Below are 24,536 nucleotides of genomic sequence, written 5' to 3'. Positions count from 1 at the left end.
CAGGGCAGAAATTTGACGAACTGACTTGTTGGAAAGGTGGCATCCTATGACGGTGCCACGTTGAAAGTCACTGAGCTCTTCAGTAAGGCCATTCTACTGCCAATGTCTGTCTATGGAGATTGCATGGCTGTCAGCAATGGGTGTGGCTGAAATAGCCAAACTCAATAATTGTAAAGTGGTGTCCACATACTTTTGTGTGTATATATGGTGTGTTTCTGGAGAGGAAAGGGAAAATATATATTTTTAAATGTTTTAGTGTCTCGGAGTAGGAATGCTGATTTAGGATCAGGCCCCCCATCATATGTGATCGTGTTAATTTGGATCTAAAAGGCTAAACTAATCCTAGATCAGCACTTCTACTCAGATGCTTTATGAAGACTGCAAATAAATAAATTAGTATTTTAACCGTAGAAATGTAATTACGAGAAAGGACATCCCCATTCACTAGTGTAACTATAAAGGGAATTCTCATTTAATATAAATTCTATTCAATAGTAATTATATTGATATGGTTTTACCACATGCATCCATAGATTTACTTGGCATTGCATTAGTGAAAGGGAAATTATGGGTTGTGAATTATCACTTGTTGTCATCTACATTATGCATGTGGAACAAAAATGACATATGTTAATGTATATAAAAAACACAATGGAAATTAATGAAAAGGTAATTTTTTGAAAATAGTTTTAACTAATGATCATAAATGTTTTATGGAAAAATAATGCTTTATGTATCATTAGGTAAGATTTGTGTGTGTTTTGGTTTATATCCCTAGAAGGTAAAAATAAGAAAAAAAGTTGCAGAAAATTCAATTAAGTAATCTAGATTATGATTTTTATCACCATGATAAATCACTTTTTGCAAGAGCTATCCTTGCACATCCCATTTCAGCGGCAAGGAGAAGAGGTTTCTCTTCGTTTGTTTCCAGCGTGACGTGACAGCAATTTCGAATTCTGGAGGTGGCGGGAAAATATGCAGTGGCGGGAAAAAAGCGCATGGTCACAGCCACGATCCGACGGAGGCGGGTTTTCAGATGTACCTTGGGAGGCGCTGTCGAGCAATGTAAAACAAATAAATGATACACTATGTGTAACAACACAAGAGTACTGTCTTTGGTAACAATATGCATGAAATACCCACAATAGAAACCCCCATCAAACGATTTTATACACTGATATTAAAATTAACATGTACGTTAAATAAAGATAGAAATCAAGTCATGGGTCAAGAGAAAAACAAGCAAACCACGTGTGGCATATAAATTAGTCCACCAGCATTATATAAACACGTGGCGCTATTTTATCAAAATAATGTGGTTGCCATTATAGAGGCGAGTGTGGTAATTGACCTATCAAACATGTAAAGTGCCCGACAAACTGTACGAACGGGGAGGGAGGGGGAAACTGAGAAGGGGGAAGGGTATTCATTATTTCGAGTCGTTTATGCTTAGCACCAGAACAGCTAGATGCAACAAAACAGCTAGATGTTACGTAATTATTAATCAGAAGGAAAATTATGCATTTTTATCGATTTTTAACAAAACGGGTGTATTTTTATGTATATATATATATCTAAAAAAGATATATATAAAAAAAGAAGATAATATATCAACCATAGAGGCACATCTTGAGGAGAACTGAACGTAACCACCGTGCATATATCGAGAAGGAAAGAAACAACTCTTTTGATATAGGTTTCAAGGCGTGGAAAGTGCGAGAAAACAGCAACCACACTCATCCGGCCTGTGCTGCTCTGAGAAGCCAGGAGCTGGAGTTTGAAGGTGTAAAATACTCGCTATGGCGGTAAACTTGGACAAGGAAGCGTACTACCGCAGAATCAAGCGATTATATGGCAATTGGAAGGTAATTAGCACGATATAAAAATGTGTATATAAAACTAGTAAAAACATGTTCTGGATGAAGGCACGTTTTTAAAGTGCGGTTTTTTTACTTTGTTTTCGGCATGAGTGAGTGCCGTGGTTGGTTTTGTAGCTACAGAAGCGCAAACAGCAATGATCAATCTGATTATATAGACTTACATGTAATTATGAAACACTTGTAGATTGAATACAAGAAGACATTACACATCCTAAAAATGATAGTTACAACATGGCCACTAATTATGCATTGTATATTATCCACCAAGTCAGGCTGTTAACGTTAGCTATGCTATTATATAGTTAATTAGCTAGCCAGCCATATCTGGCACTTTGTGGAACAACCACTTTAGCTCGTTGCCAGTCCAGCAAAATATGAATTCATTCTGAAGTTGCACATCTAAAATTGGCACCAAAATACGTTGTCAGAAAGTACCATGGAATGTTTTGACAGAAATTGCTAGCTAGTTGCCTCTTGTCCTCATAACTAACATCAAAGTTTGACGTTTTCAAGCTAGCATGCTACTGTAGCTAACTATCTTTACCTCGCGCCGAGCAGGCAGTGATTTGTTGCATGCACTTTTATCTTGAGGGCACAACGATTGATCTCAACCTCTGCATTTGAATGCCAACCAGTAGTTAAGTAGCAACTTTCTCTCAATCTTCATTGAGATATAGCAATAGATATAGTTATCAACTTTAGCTAACTTGTTTTTAACTGGTTAGCTAATTTTCCATTTATTCATACTTATCACCTGCACTCAAAAAGAACAAGCAACGTGTCGACCACAACTGTGGCTAAGTGTACCTTTTTGCTCACTGGTTGACTTAGTTTGAATAATGTGAAACATTTCTATGTTAATTAACAAGTATCTATTTTTCTCTATTAGAAAGGAGAAGATGAGTTTGGCAAAGTGGATGCCATGGTGGTCTCCGTTGGGGTGGACGAAGAGATAGTGTATGCCAAATCCACTGCCCTGCAGGTAAAACTCATGGACTTAACCCCTATCCAGGAGTTATTCCTGACTGAGCTCATTAGGGAAACTGTGTGCACATTTATAAGTACAGTGCATTCGGAAAGTATTCAGACTCCTTGACTTTTTCCACATTTTGTTACATTAGCCTTATTCTAAAATATATATATTTTTTTAAATCCCCCCTCAATCTACACACTACCCCATAATGACAAAGCAAAAACAGGTGTAGAAATTTTTGCAAATGTAAAAACTGAACACATTGACATAAATATTCAGACCCTTTACTTAGTTGGGGTACCTTTGGCAGCGATTACAGCCTCAAGTATTCTTGGGTGTGATGCTACAAGCTTGGCACACCTGTATTTGGGGAGTTTCTCCTATTCTGCTCTGCAGATCTTCAAGCTCTATCAGGTTGGATGGGGAGCGTTGCTGCACAGCTATTTTACGGTCTCTGGAGATGTTCGATAGGGTTCAAGTCCGAGCTCTGGCTGGGCCACTCAAGGACATTCAGAGACTTGTCCCGAAGCAATTCCTGTGTTGTCTTGGCTGTGTGCATAGGGTTGTTGTCCTGTTGGAAGGTTAACCTTCGCCCCGTCTGAGAACCTGCTCCAGAGCGCTCAGGACTTCATCAAGGATCTCTTTGTACTTTTCTCTGTTCATCTTTCCCTTGATCCTGACTAGTCTCCCAGTCCCTGCCGCTGAAAAACATCCCCACAGCATGATGCTGCCACCACCATGCCTAACCAAAGGGATGGTGCCAGGTTTCCACCAGACATGAGGCTTGGCATTCAGGCCAAAGAGTTCAATCTTGGTTTCATAAGACCAGTGAATCTTGTTTCTCATGGTCTGAGAGTCCTTTAGGTGCTTTTTGGGGAAATTCCAAGAGGGCTGTCATGTGCCCTTTACTGAGGAGTGTCTTCTGTCTGGCCACTCTACCATAAAGGCCTGATTGGTGGAGTGCTGCAGAGATGGTTGTCCTTCTGGAAGGTTCTCCCATCGCCACAGAGGAACTCTGGAGCTCTGTCAGAGTGACCATCGGGTTCTTGGTCACCTCCCTGACCAAGGCTCTTCTCCCACGATTGCGCAGTCTGGCTGGGGCAGCCAGCTCTAGGAAGTCTTGGTGGTTCCAAACTTCTTCCATTTAAGAATGGAGGCCAGCATGTTCTTGGGGACCTTAAATGCTGCAGACAATTTTTGGGACCCTTCCCCAGATCTGTGCTTCGACACAATCCTGTGTCGGGACTCAACAGACAATTCCTTCAACCTCATGACTTTGTTTTTGCTCTGACATGCACTGTCAACTGTGGGACCATTTTATATAGACAGGTGTGTGCCTTTCCAAATAACATCCAATCCAAGTTGTAGAAACATCTCAAGGATGATCAATAGAAATAGGATACACCTTAGTTCAATTTCGAGTCATAGCAAAGGGTCTGAATATTTACGTAAATAAGGTATTTCAGGTTTTTACCGTTTTTGCGTTGTGTTGATTGAGGGTTAAAAAATGTTTTATCCATTTTTGAATAAGGTTGTAACGTAACAAAGTGGAAAAGGGGGGGAAGGTGGTCAGAATGCACTGTATATGTTATGGCTTCTGTACTGAAGAAACCTCAGTAGTTTTCACTTCAGCATAAGCATATTGCATGGAGTAATTCATATACCCTCTCATCCTTCCTCTCCTCTCCAGACATGGCTGTTTGGTTATGAGCTGACAGACACCATCATGGTGTTCTGTGAGTCTAAGATCATCTTCCTGGCCAGCAAGAAGAAGGTGGAGTTCCTTAAACAGGTGGCTGTCACCAAGGGCAATGAGAACGCCAACGGGGTTCCACCAATCACACTGCTCGTCAGGGAAAAGGTAAGCGTTGATTGGTAGACTCGGGATGTTCTATCCCTGATTCGCTTTCAATGCGTATTCTCCCATTTCAGTACAGTTCTTTAATGTGTGTGGCACAAGAAGTTGGTGTGACCGTTCGTGTGTTTGAAAGAGTGTGTGTGAGTGCATGCACTCATGTCAATGTGTTTGAGCTGAAGGATAACATTTTAACATCCCTCTCCCCCTCCTTCCCTCAGAACGAGAGCAACAAGGTTAACTTTGAGAAGATGGTGGAGGCGATCAGGGCCAGTAGGGAGGGCAAGACTGTGGGTGTATTCAGCAAGGACAAGTTCCCCGGCGAGTACATGAAGAGCTGGAACGACATGATCACTGCCGAGGGCCTGGAAAAGGTGAGCGGAAGGAGGAATGTGGGAAAAGAGGGACTGAAGGAGGGAAGGGTGAGCTGGGTTGATAGTAAAATATGATTGTTTCCATGTGGTGTCAATTTGCAGAATGGTGGGTAGCTGGTGTCTGTCTGTGGCGGGAGGCAGTGTTGCATTAAAAAGAGACTCCCATGTAGCTAGTTATTGGTCTGCATCAGGTCACAATCCTTATGGGCTCTCCCTGCCTCCATCTCTCCCTCTCTCTCACCTCCCCCCAGGTGGACATCAGTGCGGTGGTAGCCTACACCATTGCCGTGAAGGAGGACGGGGAACTGGCTCTGATGAGGAAGGCTGCAGCCGTCACCAGCGACGTCTACTCCAAGTTCTTCAAGGAGCGTGTCATGGAGATCGTGGACGCAGACGAGGTAGGCTTTGTAGTCACGCTCATTATCCACTCGTACAACGCCTGTAGACGGGTGCAACATCCCAGCAACCACATTCATATGATATAGCCATCCTGGAAAGCCACTGTTGTGACTCAGACAGGTGCAGTCAAATTGGGCCAGACTCACCCGCTACCAATTTAACATCTAGACTGTATGTCCAAATAGTTTTGAATCATCTCATTTTGTCCCCAAGATGACAGAAACAAAGCATTGTTTCCTGAATGTGTTCTCTCCTCTGTTCCCTAACAGAAGGTGCGCCACAGTAAGCTGGCTGAGTCTGTGGAGAAGGCAATCGAGGAGAAGAAGTACCTGGGGGGAGCAGACCCCTCCACGGTCGAGATGTGTTACCCCCCCATTATTCAGAGCGGGGGCAACTACAGCCTCAAGTTCAGTGTCGTCAGGTAAACCGCTGCTTCCTGTTATGTTTTAAGTATCTTTATCTTTCTGCTATTATGCTGCTATCACTCTGTTACTAGTGCGCCTGTACCAGAGTCTCAGTTGATGGACCTGACCTGAGTGTAATTGGGACGATGTGCGGTGAAGTAAACGTTGTTAAACTGGAGCCTAGTCGTTGTCATTTTGAGTTAACATTGGTAGCGGATGATGGCTAATAACTTCACTGTTAGAGGGAAAAGCGAGCGATACCCCAATGGAAATATCCGTGGAGGATTTGAACAAGGATGACGGTATGGGAACTTTGATCAGAGCACTGGATTCTGTGTGTAAAGAAGAGAAACCGTGCTTACGAGGCATATTCAAACTTTGACTGTGTAGAGACATTTCGGGTTGCGATGATGGACTAAATAATTGATTTGGAACAGAGGTACAATAGGATGCGCAAGTACAACATGGTTCTCCTGGATGCAGCGTCAGCTTTCAAGTTGCTAAATACTACTGCCTGTCTGGATGGTAGGGAGAAACAGTTGGCTTTGACTGCTTTCACTGTGCTGACTTTTGCGTTATTGAAGTCGGCACAAAAAATATTTTTGATGAAAAGACGGATTGAATGCAAGTGAGTGACCCGGAATATTACACTGAGCAGCAGAGAAAAGGCACCAACAAGTCACGTTCTCAAGACAACCAGACGAGGGCGCCATTGCCTGGCACAAATCCACTGGACAGATATGAAAGGAGATTAAAATATGCTATTTATCAAAGCACTTACCATTGGGTGTAAGACTGTCCTCATAAAAATGAGCAAGTTAAACTAACAGTGGAAAATGTAAACACAGAGAGAGAGCAGTGTAACACTACACTGTTTTCAAACTAATCTTTCTGAGATCTTTATAGTTGAATCCTTAGGTTTAGCTGTGATTGATACTGCATGTACACGCACAGTTTGTGGTGCAAAATGGCTTGATAGCGATGTCGGTGAACTAAATATGAAAGTACAAAATATGATTGACACACCGAGCAACAGAGCTTTAAAATTTGAAGATGGGAGAACCGTCCATTCTACCAAGAGTTAAGGTACCAGTAAATATTGGTCAGACTAAGAGTCACATTGAAACAGAGGTGGTCCCTACGGATATCTCCTTACTATTAAGCAAAGCTTCCCTCAAGAAGGCGGGTTCTGTACCAGACATAAAAAATGACATGGCAGTGATGTTTAAACAACCAGTGACCCTTGAACTTACTACATCGGCCCGCTATTGTGTAAACATTTTAGACAGACATCAGAGTCCATGTAAAAATTAGATTCTGACGGACACAGAAACAAAGTATTGTTAACTTCACAAACAGTTTGGACATGCTACAGTTGACAGACTTCAGAAGTTACTCAACAGTTCAGGGAATAATGATGATGAGAGTATTTCCATTCTACAGCAGATGGTTAACAGTTGAGACATGTCAGAAATACATCAAACCTAAGCCCAGACCAGCTGTTGGTTTGCCACTGGCTTCCAAGTACAATGAAACAGTGGCTGTAGAGCTACATGAGTTAGGACCAAGTGTGGTACCGTCACATAATCAACCACTTCACACGCTTCAGCGCTGGAAGCATTGTGAATACATAGAAACCCTGTGAAATGGTCAAGCACCTTCATTCATTCCTGGATATGTGTGCATGGCCCGACCCAGAAATTGTAGTGACAATGGAGGAGAATTCAATAATAGAAGTGGCAAAGAACTTCAACATGGAAGTAAAGACAACTGCTGCATGGAGCAATGGACTTGTGGAGAGACATAATCAAACACTCACAGAGATTATGCTGAAAGTGATGCAAGACAATGGCTCTGACTGGAAAACAGCCCTAGATTGGGCTTTGATGGCAAAAAAGTCAATGCACAATGTTCATGGCTACGGCCCATAGCAACTAGTGTTGGGTCAGAACACTAATCTTCCCTCTGTACTGGTTGACAAGCCACCAGCACTAGAAGGGACCAGTGTGAGTGCATGGGTGGGACAGCACCTTTCAGCACTACATGCAGCGAGAAAAGCATTCACTGAAGCAGAGTGTTCAGAGAGAATTCGCAGGGCTCTGCGTAAACAGCTTCGTCCCGTAGATGAGAAATACGAGACTGGAAACGAAGTGTACTACAAATGAGATGACTGTCAAGAGTGGAAAGGACCGGGAGTAGTCATTGGCCAAGATGGTGTGGTGGTATTTGTGAGACACGGAGGCACCATTGTCAGGGTGCATCACTCAAGATTGCGGAAAGTAAATGACCAAGTTGGAAGGGCTGTTGCTGAGAATCAGCCTCCTACTGAAAATGACAAAAAGGACACATTAACAGGCACAAACCAACCAGATGTCGGATCCAATGATATGGACACTGAAACTGACACAGGAAATGGAGCAGAGACCTTCAACCATGACAGGTAACACTGTTGTGTTCAAATTAGGAAAACGTTCAATGACACTGTGTTGAGACAACATGGTTGTTCCAATCTGAAAACTGGACAAACTGTTAAATTCATGGACAGAGAAAGTAGTATTCCACATACAGCAACAGTCATTGGACAAGCAGGAAAAGCCAAAGGAAAACACCAGAACTGGTACAACTTGCAGTACTCTGAACCAGCTACACTTTCCGGTACAACAGGGTCAGCTGACTTGTCACTTGTAGATAATCTCAGATTTATTCCAATAGAAAATTGAGAAAAACAGAATGACATTTTAAAATGATGTACTTGAAACAAAGGACGTGTCATTTGACTCAGCTAAACTATATGAGATCAGTAATTGGAGGGAACATAATTGGTACAACAAAGCGAAGGCAACAATGCTGAGTACAGGTGGAAACATGTCAAGTGGATCCTGTAGTCTTCTATTGGCTTGATCAAGACTACAATGTGACTGGAGTACTTGCCTGTCTTGTTGATGACTTCGTCTGGGGGGGGGGCTCACAGACCTTTGCTGCAACTGACTCCTCACCTGGAAGCTGTTTTCCCGGTCGGCCACAAAGGAACAGCTTGCTGACTGTCAGACTGAAAGGGAGCATCCGGTCTAAAGTAATGGAAAGTGGCAACTTGAGTAATACAAATAAAAACTTTGGGGAACTTAAATAATACTGGGGACATTTAATTATTTAGTTTTATTTGTCTAAAGAAAAGTGGGAGAGTTTAGTTCATGTTTTAAGTATCCCTATATTTCTGTTATTACGGCGCTATCACTCTGTTATTAGTGCGCCTGCGCAGAAGTCTCAGTTATGGACCTGTCCTGAGTGTAATGGCGGGGATGTACTGTGGTAGTACGGTGAAGTAAATGTTGTTAAACTGGAGCCTAGTCGTTGTCATTTTGAGTTAACACTTACATGGCGACGTCTTCAACGACCGTTCCCACTGTGATGTATATTTTGTTTAACCTAGTTTCAGTGCTCAACCTACATGCAAAACAATAAAAACAATTAACCGGTTAATCCAAAATGTGATCCATTTTGATGATAAAGACCAATTTCCTTCTGTATCACACATACAGTACCTGTCACAGCAGACTCAAGACGTTATAACACCTTTTAATAACGCCGTTATAACTCTTCAGCGATAAGAACCACATGCACTTTGGGGCCATCACGTGTGCCATGGGGATCCGCTACAAATCCTACTGCTCCAACCTGGTCCGGACCCTGATGGTGGACCCACCACAGGAGATGCAGGACAACTACAGCTTCCTACTGCAGGTGGAAGAGGAACTACTCAAAGAGCTGAAACACGGTGAGGGTTGGAAGGGAGATTCAGGGTGTTTGTGTTTACAGGGTAGAGTACACATGAATTATGGAACCTGACTGTTTTTCTTTTTTCTCTTACCTTGTTCTCTGTAGGTGTGAAGATCTGCGACGTGTACAATGCTGTGTTGGACTACGTCAAGAAGGAGAAGCCTGACCTGGCGGCCAAATTCACCAAGAACCTAGGGTAGGACACACACTTACCTTCTCACACACATGGCCTCGTGTATTGATTATTAGGCTTGGGCGGTAATCCAGGTTGTCATACTTTCGTACCGACCTTGTGCCATTCCGAGATATTCTGTAATACCGGCAATGAACACACAGAACACTATTGTCAAACCCCACTGATCCTCTTCAATCCGAAGGTTAGCTATGCTAACAAGTACATGTAAAATCCCATAGAGAATGATAACTTAATGCTAACGAGCGCATTGTGTACATTTTATACAGTCTCTGACCTAGAGTATTTGCAGTCTAATAAAAAGCATGAGCTGGCGCACACCCCAAAAATGTTGGTAGATATGCTGACTAACGGTAGGTCAGCTGTAGGCTGTGTGGTCAGCTGTAGGCTGTGTGGTCAGCTGTAGGCTGTGTGGTCAGCTGTAGGCTGTGCCGCCTTCAAGATCACCCTGAATCTCTGTGCAAGAGGCGTCACTGCAGTACCTTGTTCGAATCCAGGCTGCATTACATCTGGCCGTGATTGGGAGTTCCATAAGGTTACGCACAATTGGCCCAGCGTTGTCCGGGATAGGTCGTCATTGTAAATAAGAATTTGTTATAACTGACTTGCCTAGTTAAATAATACAAATTAAAAGAAGGCACAGTGATGCGGACACGTTGGTGGTTTATCCAATAAATTACTGGGAGGTTGTATATACAGTCTGCGACTCATCTAAAGTATTTGCAGGACAGACATCCCAGCTAATACACTTATACGAGTAACTCAAAAATGCTACTCAAAGTTTTCTGCGCACACAAAACAAATATTAGACAGCAGGAAGGGATTCTCTGCTTTTACCAACTCTCAAGCTTGATTTTGGAAGAAGCTAACCACTTAGCTAGATAGCTAACTAGCTACTAAATTGGCAAAGCAAATGCACAACTGTAGAGCATTTAGCACATTTTAGATAGTTAATAGTTATAAGATATCTACACCTAAACAAAAATATAAACGCAGGACATGGTGTTGGTCTCGTTTTTCATGAGCTGAAATGACCGATCCCAGAAATGTTCCATACGCACAAAAACCTTATTAGTCTCTAGTTTTGTGCAACAATTTGTTTACATTTGACTGCAGGTATTTACTTAAAGATATACAAATGTGTTAAAAAAAATTCAAAGAAATAGATTCAACGGTATTGGAAAATACCATCCCATGGCTATTTTCAAACAGGGTGGGAAATGTACTTTTGGTCCACCAGCCGCAGTAGCTGGTGAATGCCCTTATTTTACCAGCCACATTTTATTCTGAAAGAAATTATAGTGAAGATTAATCACAGAACACAGTACCTGCTTTCACCACTAGGTTTGATATTTTCTCTTCCAGAGCGGACACATTTTTTTGTAAATATTTCTTTTTAACATGGGTTTTGTATTGAGGGAAGAAAAAAAAAAAAACTGCTCCCAAATGCTCTGTGTGACCACCTGCCCAGTATTACGGTATACTGCCCAAGCCTATTGAGAATACAGTATGTATCATGTGTTGATTTTGTGCGTCCCCTCTCCCTGCTGTAGGTTTGCCATGGGAATAGAGTTCAGAGAGGGTTCCCTGGTCCTGAACAGTAAGAACCAGTACAAACTGAAGAAAGGTGAGCACTCAAGTCACTGTAGTGTCTTACTGAATATAAGTAGGATACTTCTAGACATGGTATTTTGTGTCTCGTACAGAGGCCATTTTAAATGGTGTGTAGAGCGGACGCTTTCTTAACTGTGTGTGTGTGTTTTACAGGCATGGTACTGAGCATCAGCCTGGGTTTCGCTGACCTGGTGAATAAGGAGGGGAAGAAGGAGGAACAGAAGAAATACGCCCTGTTCATAGGAGACTCCGTACAGATCAACGAGGTAGGAGAGAGGGAGGGAGGGAGAGAGGGGGAGGGAGGGAGGGAGAGGGGGAGAGAGGAAGGGGGAGAGGAAGGGGGAGGGAGGGAGGGAGAGGAAGGGGGAGGGAGGGAGAGAGGAAGGATGAAGGGGGAGAGAGGAAGGATGAGGGAGGAAGGATGAAGGTGGAGGGAGGGAGAGAGGAAGGATGAAGGGGGAGGGAGAGAGGAAGGATGAAGGGGGAGGGAGAGAGGAAGGATGAAGGGGGAGGGAGGGAGAGAGAGAGAGGAAGGATGAAGGGGGAGGGAGAGAGAGAGAGGAAGGATGAAGGGGGAGGGAGGGAGGGAGGAAGGATGAAGGGGAGGGAGGGAGAGAGGAAGAAAGGATGAAGGGGAGGGAGGAGAGGGAGGGAGAGAGGAAGGATGAAGGGGGAGGGAGAGAGGAAGGATGAAGGGGGAGGGAGAGAGGAAGGATGAAGGGGGAGGGAGGGAGAGAGAGAGAGGAAGGATGAAGGGGGAGGGAGAGAGAGAGAGGAAGGATGAAGGGGGAGGGAGGGAGGGAGGAAGGATGAAGGGGAGGGAGGGAGAGAGGAAGAAAGGATGAAGGGGGAGGGAGGGAGAGAGGAAGGAAGGATGAAGGGGGAGAGGGAGAGGGGAAGGGGGAGAGGGGAAGAGAGGAAGGGGGAGAGGAAGGGGGAGGGAGGGAGGGAGAGAGGAAGGGGGAGGGGGAGGAGAGAGGAAGGGGAGGAGGGAGAGAGGAAGGATGAAGGGGGAGGGAGGGAGAGAGAGAGAGGAAGGATGAAGGGGGAGGGAGGGAGAGAGAGAGAGAGGAAGGATGAAGGGGAGGGAGAGAGAGAGAGAAAGGATGAAGAAAGGATGAAGGGGGAGGGAGGGAGAGAGGAAGGAAGGATGAAGGGGGAGAGGGAGAGGGGAAGGGGGAGAGGGGAAGAGAGGAAGGGGAGGGGGAGGGAGGAGGAGAGAGGAAGGGGAGGGAGGGAGAGAGGAAGGGGAGGGAGAGATGAAGGGGGAGGGAGGGAGAGAGGAAGGATGAAGGGGGAGGGAGGGGAGAGAGAGAGAGAGGAAGGATGAAGGGGGAGGGAGAGAGAGAGAGAGGAAGGATGAAGGGGAGGGAGAGAGAGAGAGAGGAAGGATGAAGGGGAGGGAGGGAGAGAGGAAGGATGAAGGGGGAGGGAGGGAGGAAAGGATGAAGGGGGAGGGAGGGGGGAGGAAGGATGAAGGGGAGGGAGGGAGGAAGGATGAAGGGGGAGGGAGGGAGAGAGGAAGGGGAGGGAGGGAGAGAGGAAGGGGGGAGGGAGAGAGGAAGGATGAGGAAGGGAGGGAGAGGGAGGAAGGGGGAGGGAGGGAGAGAGGAAGGGGGAGGGAGGAAGGGGCAGGAAGGGAGAGAGGAAAGATGAGGGAGGGAGGAAGGAAGGGGGAAGGATGAGGGAGGGAGGGAGGAAGGAAGGGGGAAGGATGAGGGAGGAAGGGGGGAGGGAGAGGAAGGGGGAGGGAGGAAGGGAGAGAGGAAGGATGAGGGAGGGAGGGAGGAAGGGGGAAGGATGAGGGAGAGGGGGAGGGAGGGAGAGAGGAAGGATGAAGGGGGATGGAGGGAGGGAGAGAGGAAGGGGGAGGAAGGATGAGGGAGGGAGAGGAAGGATGAGGGAGGGAGGGAGAGAGGAAGGAGGAGGGAGAGGAAGGGGGAAGGATGAGGGAGGGAGAGAGGAAGGGGCAGGGAGGGAGAGGGAGGGAGGGAGAGAGGAAGGGGGAAGGATGAGGGAGAGAGGAAGGGGGAGGGAGAGAGGAAGAGGGAGGAGGGAGGGAGGAGGAAGGGGAGGGAGAGAGGAAGGGGAGGAAGGATGAGGGAGGGAGAGGAAGGATGAGGGAGGGAGGGAGAGAGGAGGGAGGGAGAGAGGAAGGGGGAAGGATGAGGGAGAGAGAGAGGAAGGGGGGGGAAGGATGAGGAAGGGGGGGAAGGATGAGGAAGGGGGAGGGAGGGAGAGAGGAAGGGGCAGGGAGGGAGAGGGAGGGAGGGAGAGAGGAAGGGGGAAGGATGAGGGAGAGAGGAAGGGGGAGGGAGGGAGGGAGAGAGGAAGGGGGGGAGGATGAGGGAGGGAGGGAGAGAGGAAGGATGAGGGAGGGAGAGAGGAAGGATGAGGGAGGGGGAGGATGACGGATGAGGGAGAGGGGGAGGATGAGGGAGGGAGGGAGAGGAAGGATGAGGGAGGGAGGGAGAGAGGAAGGATGACGGAGGGAGGGAGAGAGGAAGGATGACGGAGAGAGGGAGGGAGAGGAAGGATGACGGCGAGAGGGAGGGGAGAGAGGAAGGGGGAGGGAGAGAGGAAGGATGAGGGAGGAAGGGGAGGGAGGGAGAGAGGAAGGGGGAGGGAGGAAGGGGCAGGAAGGGAGAGAGGAAGGATGAGGGAGGGAGGAAGGGGAGATGAGGGAGAGGGGGAGGGAGGGAGAGAGGAAGGATGAAGGGGGAGGGAGGGAGGGAGAGAGGAAGGGGGAGGAAGGATGAGGGAGGGAGAGAGGAAGGAGGAGGGAGAGGAAGGATGAGGGAGGGAGGGAGAGAGGAAGGATGAGGGAGGGAGAGAGGAAGGATGAGGGAGGATGAGGGAGGGAGAGAGGAAGGATGAGGGAGGGAGGGAGAGGAAGGATGAGGGAGGGAGGGAGGGAGAGAGGAAGGATGAGGGAGGGAGGGAGGGAGGAAGGATGACGGAGAGAGGGAGGGAGAGAGGAAGGATGACGGCGAGAGGGAGGGGAGAGAGGAAGGATGACGGAGAGAGGAAGGATGACGGAGAGAGGGAGAGAGGGAGGGAGAGGGAAGGATGAGGGGAAAAGGAAGAAATGCGCCCTGTTCATAGAATATACAGATCAACAAAGGGGATATATTTCAATTTTTTTTTTTAACAAAGTGACTGTCAAACATATAGTTCTCTATCAATCACATTTGGGTTGTGATGTTCGCTCATTGATGGCAGTAAAGAACCACTTGAAATGTATATCTTGAAGGATGATCCAGCGACAGTTCTCACTCCGGTCAAGAAGAAGATAAAGAACGTCGGAATCTTCCTAAAGGTACGAAAGATAGCCACCGTCTCTCTGTTTCTTGATTCACTCTGTCCCTCACGAACCCTGAAAGATGCATATCTATTTCAAATATTTCAATGTTTATTTAGGGCTCTATGTCCTCTAACTGTTTATATTTATGCAACAAGGCCTGTGGTATATTGTCTGATATACACACGGCTGAAATGCTGTTTAAGCCAATCAGCATCTAGGACCCAAACTACCCAGTTTAACCCCCCCCCCCCACCCCCAAAAAAATACGATTTGTTTCTTCTTGACAGAACGATGAGGAGGAGGATGATGAGGAAGATGCTGATGATGCAGAGGAACTACTGGGGAAGGGAGCGCGTGGACAAGCTTTACTCCAGGACAGGACTAGGGTGTGTGTGTGTCCGTGTCTATGTGCTTGAGAGAGATTCACTATACTTACACTATCTCAGTTTCTGTGTATGAGATTAAACGCTGTCTTTTTGATTGGTCAGAATGTGAGAAACTGTTATTTGTTTGGTCAGAACGAGATGACTGCGGAGGAGAAGAGGCGGGCTCACCAGAAGGAGCTGGCCAATCAGGTGAACGAGGAGGCCAAGAGACGTCTGACAGAACAGAAAGGAGAGCAACAGGTCCAGAAGTGAGTGAACGAGGGGAGAAGAGGAGAGAAGAGGAGGGTTAGGGGTTAGATGAGAGAGTTACAGGTCCAGAAGTGAGTGAACGAGGGGAGAAGAGGGTTAGGGGTTAGAGGAGAGAGTTACAGGTCTAGAAGTGAGTGAACGAGAGGAAGAGAAGGGATGATGTTATGATAATTGGAGGGAGATGGGAGACCAGAATGAGAGGAGGCTGGTAATAGTTAAAGGAGTTGAATGGAACAGAGGAGGAGAGGTGGTAGAATCTACATGATTGGGGAGAGGTGGAAGAACGAGAGAGAATTATATTTATAGTATTATGTTTGTCTAAATGATCTTTTGTAGAAAACAACTACAACAGATACATTTACATGATTAAATAATTCAGGATTTCACTCACTCCCTATGTAGATGGTCTTTCCAAAAATGTGTGACGTCACCAATGAATTAAATGCAGTATTTCCTTCTCTCTCTTCTAGGTCCAGAAAGTCCAATGTCTCCTACAAGAACGGATCTCAGATGCCTCGAGAGAAAGATGTTCGAGACATGAAGATTTTCATCGATAAGAAATACGAGACGGTTGTCATGCCTGTCTTCGGTATCGCCACCCCTTTCCATATCGCTACCATCAAGGTACCTCTCTCACACACACACAGACACATCACAATTTGACTGAATTTGAGACTATACCTATCTGAGGAAAAAAATGTACGTTTCTGTGTCCCTCTGTCTGTCTGTGTAGAACATCAGTTCGTCGGTGGAAGGAGACTGGACGTACCTGAGGATAAACTTCTATGTTCCCGGCAGCTCTCTGGGACGCAACGAGGGCAACATCTTCCCCAACCCCGATGCCACCTTTGTCAAAGAAATGTGAGAGGAAATGTGTGACTGAGTGCCCATGTTCTGCATGTTTCACTGTTGTCAAATATCAAGCAGATGGACTGATAGTCCGTGTGTGTGTGTGGTATCCATCTTTATCCACCTGCTGCTGTCTGACGTTGCTCATACCCCCCCACCCTCAGTACGTACCGGGCGTCGAACCTCAAGGCGCCTGGCGACCCAACAGTCCCGTCCACTAACCTCCAGAACGCCTTCCGCATCATCAAGGAGGTGCAGAAGCGCTATAAGACCCGGGAGGCTGAGGAGAAGGAGAAGGAAGGCATCGTCAAGCAGGACTCGCTGGTCATCAACCTGAACCGCTCCAACCCCAAACTCAAAGACCTCTACATCAGACCCAACATTGCCCAGAAGAGGATGCAGGGGTCGCTGGAGGCCCATACCAACGGTGCGGAAAGGGTTCCATTAACAAGGAATTGGGAGTGGAGGAACGAACGGAGGGGAAAGAGAGAAATGGTTGAGGTTCTTCCCAGATCACAGCTTTGCTGTAAAGACTAATAATACTGTGTGTTCTCAATCAGCATTTGTCATTTAGCTGACTCTCTTATGCAGAGTGACTTACAGTTAGTGCATTTATCTTAAGATGGCTCGGTGAGACGACTACATATCAGTCGTAGGAAGCGTATTTTTCTCTAAAAAGTACTTATCAGCAAAGTGAGGTCTAGTAGGATTAAGTGTGTCCCTCCAGCCTCAACGAACCTGGTAAACAACGTTTGTCTGTCCAGGTTTCCGTTTCACGTCCGTCCGTGGGGACAAAGTGGACATTCTCTACAACAACATTAAACACTCCCTCTTCCAGCCCTGTGACGGAGAAATGATCATCGTACTGCACTTCCACCTCAAGGTGTGTGTGTGTAAACTTAGGCTAAGTACAAGATGTCTGACTTTCTATGCGTTGGTAATCAAGCTGTGGGTATTTGGGTCTATGCTTTCCCCCGTGGCACTTGGAGTGGTCTTGAGTTAGTTTAGATGTGTGTTAGTGCGTCCATTTTGACTAATCCCACCCCTCTCGTCCTCCATCAGAACGCCATCATGTTTGGGAAGAAGCGTCACACAGACGTGCAGTTCTACACAGAGGTAAATATGAATTTAAATAAAGTTGTTATCCTATGTTTTATCTTACCTTATTATATTGTCTCATCCTACCTTATCTCCTCTTAGGTGGGCGAGATCACCACAGACCTGGGCAAGCACCAGCACATGCACGACCGCGACGACCTGTACGCCGAGCAGATGGAGAGGGAGATGAGACACAAGCTCAAGTCTGCCTTCAAGAACTTCATCGAGAAGGTGGAGACTCTCACCAAGGAGCAGCTGGAGTTCGAAGTGCCCTTCCGAGACCTCGGGTATGGGGGGGGGGTGGAGGAGAGTGATTCGGGGGGAGGAGGAGAGTGATTGGGGGGGTGGAGGAGAGTGATGGGAGGGGTATGGACAGGGTAAGGGTTAGGGCATTTTGAGAAAGCGTGTGAGTATTTAAAAGAAACATTCGCTCACTTTGAATTTTGTATACTTTTTGTGCCTCTTTGAGCGTTGTTCTATTGATTCCCGAGGACATTTCATGTTTCAATGTGTATCTGAGCGATGGCTGAGTTTTGTATCATATGATGGGTGACTCTTTCCTTTAAGCACAGAGTTGGGTGTTCAAGTAATGAACTGTATGAAACTGTTGAAGTTAATGTTAGAGGACATTACTGTGTGTTCAGGTTCCAGGGCGCACCCTACAGGAGTACCTGTCTGCTGCAGCCCACCTCCAGTTCCCTGTGTAACACCACTGAGTGGGTGAGTGCCTACTAGTACTGTTGCCGCTCCTGCCGCTAGTGTTAGTGTTAGTACTGGTGTTAGTACTACACCTTCACTAATATAGCCAGCAGCACTGCTTGCTTACTCCCATGTGTTTTAAACCAAGCTAGGCCTTGAGGCAGATATTTTACTACAGATCTAATAATAAAATCCTCAGTATGTTAAAAGGGACATGGTCTCAGCAGTCTACTATATTTATTCCACCCTCCCTCTCTCCTTCCCCAGCCTCCGTTCGTGGTGACTCTGGATGAGGTGGAGCTGGTGCATTTCGAGCGTGTTCAGTTCCACCTGAAGAACTTTGACGTGGTCATCGTCTACAAGGACTACAGCAAGAAGGTCACCATGATCAACGCCGTGCCCGTCAACTCACTGGACCCCATCAAGGAGTGGCTCAAGTAAGTACATCAATTAACCTAGACTAGTTTTTCTGACTAGATTACTAATCTACCGCCTTTCCTCAGTCCCACCCACAGTGATTGATTGACAGGTCTGAAACCCTACCAACTCTGACTCACAAACATCCTGCCCCCTCATCTGAAAATTCCACCCACAGTGATTGACAGGCCAAACTCTTAGTGGTAGTTCACCCAAATTACAAAATGACATTGGTTTCCTTATCCTAGGTGTCGACAGCAGCAGATCCAATAACATGCATCATTTGACCTTTTACGGCTAGGGGTTCCGCTAGCGGAACGTTTCGACAACATCCGGTGAAATGGCAGAGCGCGAATTTCAAAATAAATTATAAGAAATATTTAACTTTCATAAAATCACAAGTGCAATACACCAAAATACAGTTTAACTTCTTGTTAATGCAGCGACCGTGTCAGATTTCCAAAACAATTTGCGGCGAAAGCAAACCATGCTATTATCTGAGGACAGCACCCCATCAAACAAACGCATGACAATCATATTTCAACACGCCAGGCGCGACACAAAACTCAGAAATTAATATCGTCTTCTGTTGGCACTCCAATATGTCCCCTAAACATCACAAATGGTCCTTTTGTTCGATTAATTCCGTCGTTATATCCCCAAATGTCCATTTATTTGGTGCGTTTGATTCAGAAAAACACCGGTTCCAACTCGCCCAACATGACTACACATTATCTAATAAGTTACCTGTAATCTTGGTCCAAACATTTCAAACAACTTTCCTAATCCAACTTTAGGTCTTTTAAAACGTAAATAATCGATACAATTTAAGTAGGAATAAACCGTGTTCAATAGCGGATAAAATGAAAGTGGAGCGAGCGCCAGGTCGCGCGCCCCAAACACAACAGTACACTAGACTCGACACTCAGTCTGAACAGCCATACTTCTTCCATACTAAAAAGAAAAACATCAACCAATTTCTAAAGACTGTTGACATCTAGTGGAAGCCCTAGGAACTGCAACCAGATGCCTCAGAAATCCAGATTCCCATAGAAAACCAATTGAAAACAGTGAACTCAACAAAAAAGAATTCACTGGCTGGTTTGTCCTCGGGGTTTCGCCTGCCAAATAAGTTCTTTTATACTCAGACATAATTTTAACAGTTTTTTTAGAAACTTTAGAGTGTTTTCTATCCAAATCTACCAATTATATGCATATCCTGGCTTCTGGGCCTGAGTAGCAGGCAGTTTACTTTGGGCACGCTTTTCATCCGGATGTGAAAATACCACCCCCTATCCCAAACAGGTTAAAGAACAAGCATTGTGGCAATTAATATTTTGCAGTAAAACTAAATATTACTTTTAATTTCAAGAGAACAGGTTTAATGTTAAAGGTTCTCTTACTTAAAAAATAGTTCTGATCATGTAGGTCTTGGCCTAGACGATATCCAAAACAAGTAACACACTGAATGCATATATTTTCAGTCATTTTAATTGTACTCTTTCTACTGAATGCCACAACTCGTATTACCAATCTGGGAGGTAAAGTTGTTAAACTATTTAATAATTTAGCTGTGCATTTCGGCTGGAATCAAGGCATTAGAATGTACCAGAGGCCACCACAAATGGACCTTGTTCTGCCCCCCAAAAATTCAGGGGACATACCCCCTGGCTGGCTACTTTTTTTCTGTTTGGCTGGCTACTACATGAATTTACGGAAAACACGGATTAACCAATCAACCAATTAGTCAGTCCACTCACTGGACCCCAAGGAGGGGCTGAAGTACATCAATGAACTAATAAATACATTAACCAATCAACTTATTAGCCGGTCTGTCAACTCACTCGACCCCATCGAGGAGGGGCTGAAGTACATCAATGAACTAATAAATACATTAACCAATCAACTTATTAGCCGGTCTGTCAACTCACTCGACCCCATCGAGGAGGGGCTGAAGTCGACTGGATCCGTGTGGCTCATTTGTTTTTGGAGGAAAGGAATTAGATTTGAAATTGTTTGTGTTTTAGTAGAGTTTTACCAAGTGTTGCTCCTCAAAATAAGTAACTATTTTAAAAACCTGTCTCGCTCTACTCTCTGTCCCCCTTTCTCTCTCCACCCCACCTCTCTCACTCTCCAGTTCCTGTGATATCAAGTACACAGAGGGGGTCCAGTCTCTGAACTGGACTAAGATCATGAAGACTATAGTGGATGATCCAGAGGGCTTCTTTGAACAGGGGGGCTGGTCTTTCTTAGACCCGGAGAGCGAGGTGAGGGCTGTGTGTGTGTGTGTTTTTTTATTTGTTTTATTTTGAACATAAATAAGCCGCACATGTCTATAAGCTGCAGGTGCCTACCGGTACATTGAAACAAATGAACTTTACACAGGCTTTAACGAAACACGGCTTGTAACAAAAATAAATAGGCTTTAACGAAACACGGCTTGTAACAAAAATAAATAGGCTTTAACGAAACACGGCTTGTAACAAAAATAAATAGGCTTTAACGAAACACGGCTTGTAACAAAAAATTTAAAATTAGCAGCAAGCTTTAGTTGTCTTTTTGCACTGAGTCAATTCCTCACGCTGCTGTTTCCAACGTCTTATCATCGACTCATTAAGACCAAGCTCCCGTGCAGCAGCTCTATTTCCTTTTCCAACAGCCAGATCAATCACCTTCAACTTGAAAGCTGCATCATATGCATTTCTCCGTGTCTTTGCCATGATGATTGTGACAAAATGACTACCGTAATCAGAATGATGGGAAGTTTGAGAGCGCTCGATTTAATCTAAACGGTAAACTAAAAAGTTGTTTGACCTTAACCCGTTCGGCAATTTCATTGGTCTAATGAAAGCTTCATGCCGCCAAAAAACTGAGTACGTCACAGAATGTGTTTTTTTTTGGGGGGGGGATTGAAAGCGGGAAAAGTCCATATATTAGCCGCGTCATTGTTTAAGCCGTGAGGTTCAAAGCGTGAGAAAAAAGTTGCGGTTTATAGTCCGGAATTTACGGTATGTTTCTCTCAATCTGTCTCAGGGGGAAGGAGCAGAGGATGACTCTGAGTCGGGGGAAGACGAGACATTTAACCCCTCGGCAGACGAGAGTGAGGCAGAGGTGGAAGACAGTGATGAAGATTATGACTCAGAGAGCGAGGACTCCGGTAATGGTAACGAGTCATGTTGAGAGAGACACACACACACACACACACACAAATATACAGAGACTTAGTAGTGTGTGTATTTCAGACTACAGTGCGTCGCTGGGCAGTGAAGAGGAGAGCGGTAAAGACTGGGATGAGTTGGAAGAGGAGGCCAGGAAAGGTGAGTCTACTCTACATTCTCCCCAAGGAGGGAAAAACCTAGCTTACATCCCTGAAGCAAGAGGTACCATCGCTTGCTGGTCCATGGTATAGAAAAAGTGGAGGAACACTGGAAAAGAATACAACTTTGTTATCTGATGTGAATTGGAACTTCTTCACTGACCTGTGACAGTTTTGTCCCCGTGTGTTTTGATATTGACACTCTTCGTGTAATGTGAAATCAGTTTCAAATGTTTTGGTATTGAGTGTCTGTCTCGCGCCTCCTCTCCTAGCCGACAAAGAGTCTCACTATGAGGACGCGGAGGAGACCTCGTCAGCTAAGCGGAAGGGTCGCTCTTCAGCCCCGCCTCCCAGCGCCAAGAAGAAACGGCGTCACTGAATGGCACCACCACCAGACTGTCTCACCTACAACGCACACACTGCCAAAAACATTGATTCAATTCCCCCTCTCCTCTAATTCATCTTCGCTCTGTCACGTCCCTTCGTCTTTCTCTCATACGCAAACACACACACACACACACGCTATACGATGTGTGTATATAGAGGTAGTAGCACCCCCATGCGTTTGTATTAGGCCGTGAGTGTTGTGATTAAATGGGCATATCGTACCTGACGATAGACGGTTCATTCCTCCCTCCATTCCTTTGGCAACTCACTCCCCTGTTTCCAAGGGCCGTGTGTGTGTGTGTGTGTGCGTGCGTGCGCGTTGAAAGGGATTTAATTGCAAACTTTTGTTTTTCTGTTAAGTTGTTTCTAAACCAATATGGTAAGCAGTGATGATGATACAGTATCTTCTGCTAAGCATTTTTATAAGATATAGTGAAAACAAATAATCTTCCATTCCTCCTTTCTACCGTTCTATCCTTCTTGGACATAGTTTATTTGTTGAGAGCGATTGATATGTTGGGGGGGGGGGCAGAGCAGATATCAATATTCCGTTTTCCAATTCCTTTTTTTAATGGGGGTTTGTACAGACTGACTGACGCTCAAGAACCTCAATGTCTCATTTCCCCACCGCTTTCCTCCATCTTTCTGTTAATCCTGGATAGGTAGACTGAATTGTTAATTAAAAATCCTGATGTTTTTGTAATAAAATTCAGAAATGGTGGTTATTTTGTCTTTTTCATTCATTTACGTGTCACTTTCAATGCTACCTATTAATAACAGATTGGTTAACCATTCTCTGTGCTACAGTGTTCACTTCTGAGTTGGTCTAGCACGACCGGTCTTCTGTTTTTTTGTATGAGAATAACTACATTTTTATATAGCACTTTGAAATCAAGTAACAAAGTGCTTCACATCATAAAATACTGAACTGAAAGTACTAACAAATAAACGCATGACCGGAGGAAGGAGAATCTTGTCTGGCTGTCATCTCTGCCAATAACCAGTTAAGTAAGAACAGGTGGTATGAGGGGAAACTAACAGGACCAGAAAGTCAAATCTAAACTAAAGGAAAATATCCTTAATTCTTAGCTAACCCATCCTTAAGTCTTTGGGCCACAATGAGCTACACAGACACAAAGGGGGTGAAATAACTGTTGGTGTAACAGAAGGTACACTACATGACAAAGTATGTGGACACCTGGTAGTCGAACATCTCGTTCCAAAATCATGGGCATTAATATGGACTTGGTTCCCCCTTTGTTGCTGTAACAGCCTCTACTCTTCTGGGAAGGCTTTCCACTAGATGTTGGACCATTGCTGAGGGGACTTGCTTCCATTCAGCCACAAGAGCATTAGAGAGGTTGGGGTAATTAGGTCTGGCTCGCAATTGGCGTTCCAATTCATCCCTAAGGTGTTCGATGGGGTTGAGGTCAGGGCTCTGCAGGCCAGTCAAGTTCTTTCACACCGATCTCGCTTTGCGCACTGGGGTAATTGTCATGCTGAAACAGGAAAGGGCCTTCCCCAAACGGTTGCCACAAAGTTGAAAGCACAGATCGTATAGAATGTCATTGTATGCTGTAGTGTTAAGATTTCCTTTCACTGGAACTAAGGGGCCTAGCCCGAACCATGAAAAACAGCCCCAAATGTATTCCTCAATGACTCCACAACTTTACAGTTGGTACTATGCATTGGGGCAAGTAGCGTTCTCCTGGCATCCGCCAAACCCAGATTTGTCTGTTGGGACTGCCAGATGGTGAAACGTGATTCATCACTCCAGAGAACGCGTTTCCACTGAGTCCAATGGTGGCGAGCTTTACACCACTCCAGCTGACACTTGGCATTGCGCATGGTGATCTTCCGGTTGTGATACAGCCTGGAATCCAACCAGGGTCTGTAGTGACGCCTCTAGCACTGAGATGCCGTGCATTAGATCGCTGCGCCTCTCAGGACTGACTGGAGCGGAATCAGTGGAATGGTATCAAATACATCAAACACAGGGTTGATAACTTTGGTTCTACAGAGAAGGAGAAACAGAGTTTGCTAATTGGGATGACGGACAGCTAGATAATTTTGGAGAAAGTCAATACTGTGGACTGTTGTTGAGTGGAGGGAAGTGGGAAGATACTGACTGTTTTCCAAATTAACTTCTTTGTGTGTTGTGATGGTGAGTAGCCTTCTGTACTTGTGTATATTAGTTTTCCCATGGACAGCAGTGCATAAATATAAGGTTGAAATATCATAGCTAAAATGCAAACCCAGGTATAAATGTTTGTCCACTTTTATCCTAACTTCCATTTATGTAAATTCTTCACTTAGCCATACAGTTACAGGTATCCTGTGTGTGTATTTATTTTCTCTCCTT

The 24,536-nt window shown here is 45.4% G+C and overlaps 1 protein-coding gene across 2 annotated transcripts; it reads left to right on the top strand.

Annotated features, from left to right (window-relative positions):
• The first annotated feature begins 1,435 nt into the window (after positions 1–1,435).
• Positions 1,436–22,895, top strand: LOC106577942 (FACT complex subunit SPT16). 2 transcript variants are annotated; one of them, XM_014156421.2, is made up of 25 exons: positions 1,436–1,865; positions 2,770–2,862; positions 4,544–4,714; positions 4,930–5,082; positions 5,334–5,480; positions 5,751–5,902; positions 9,488–9,660; positions 9,768–9,858; positions 11,409–11,482; positions 11,623–11,735; positions 14,723–14,788; positions 15,061–15,159; positions 15,292–15,407; positions 15,879–16,032; positions 16,142–16,269; positions 16,422–16,684; positions 17,022–17,140; positions 17,320–17,373; positions 17,458–17,642; positions 18,000–18,075; positions 18,322–18,491; positions 20,609–20,738; positions 21,505–21,628; positions 21,714–21,788; positions 22,060–22,895. In XM_014156421.2, the coding sequence occupies exons 1-25, from the start codon at positions 1,800–1,802 to the stop codon at positions 22,164–22,166; spliced, it is 3,099 nt and encodes a 1,032-aa protein (XP_014011896.1). In that variant the 5' UTR covers positions 1,436–1,799; the 3' UTR covers positions 22,167–22,895. The 2 variants fall into 2 exon arrangements, with proteins under 2 accessions (XP_014011896.1, XP_014011895.1); XM_014156420.2 differs by having other exon boundaries at positions 1,437–1,865; positions 21,505–21,634.
• Positions 22,896–24,536: the final 1,641 nt, after the last annotated feature.

Source organism: Salmo salar, chromosome ssa18 (assembly GCF_905237065.1).
Source record: "Salmo salar chromosome ssa18, Ssal_v3.1, whole genome shotgun sequence".
NCBI classification, from domain to species: Eukaryota; Metazoa; Chordata; class Actinopteri; order Salmoniformes; family Salmonidae; genus Salmo; species Salmo salar.
Note: the sequence above shows the minus strand (reverse complement) of the source record. Positions and strands in the feature narration are given on the sequence as shown.

Excerpts from the sequence above, each read along its gene's own strand:
- LOC106577942 (XM_014156420.2), top strand. The coding sequence starts at position 1,800 with ATGGCGGTAAACTTGGACAAGGAAGCGTACTACCGCAGAATCAAGCGA. Across the intron at positions 11,736-14,722 it reads ACTCCGTACAGATCAACGAG|GATGATCCAGCGACAGTTCT; the intron begins GTAGGAGAGAGG and ends TATATCTTGAAG. Across the intron at positions 14,789-15,060 it reads ACGTCGGAATCTTCCTAAAG|AACGATGAGGAGGAGGATGA; the intron begins GTACGAAAGATA and ends TCTTCTTGACAG.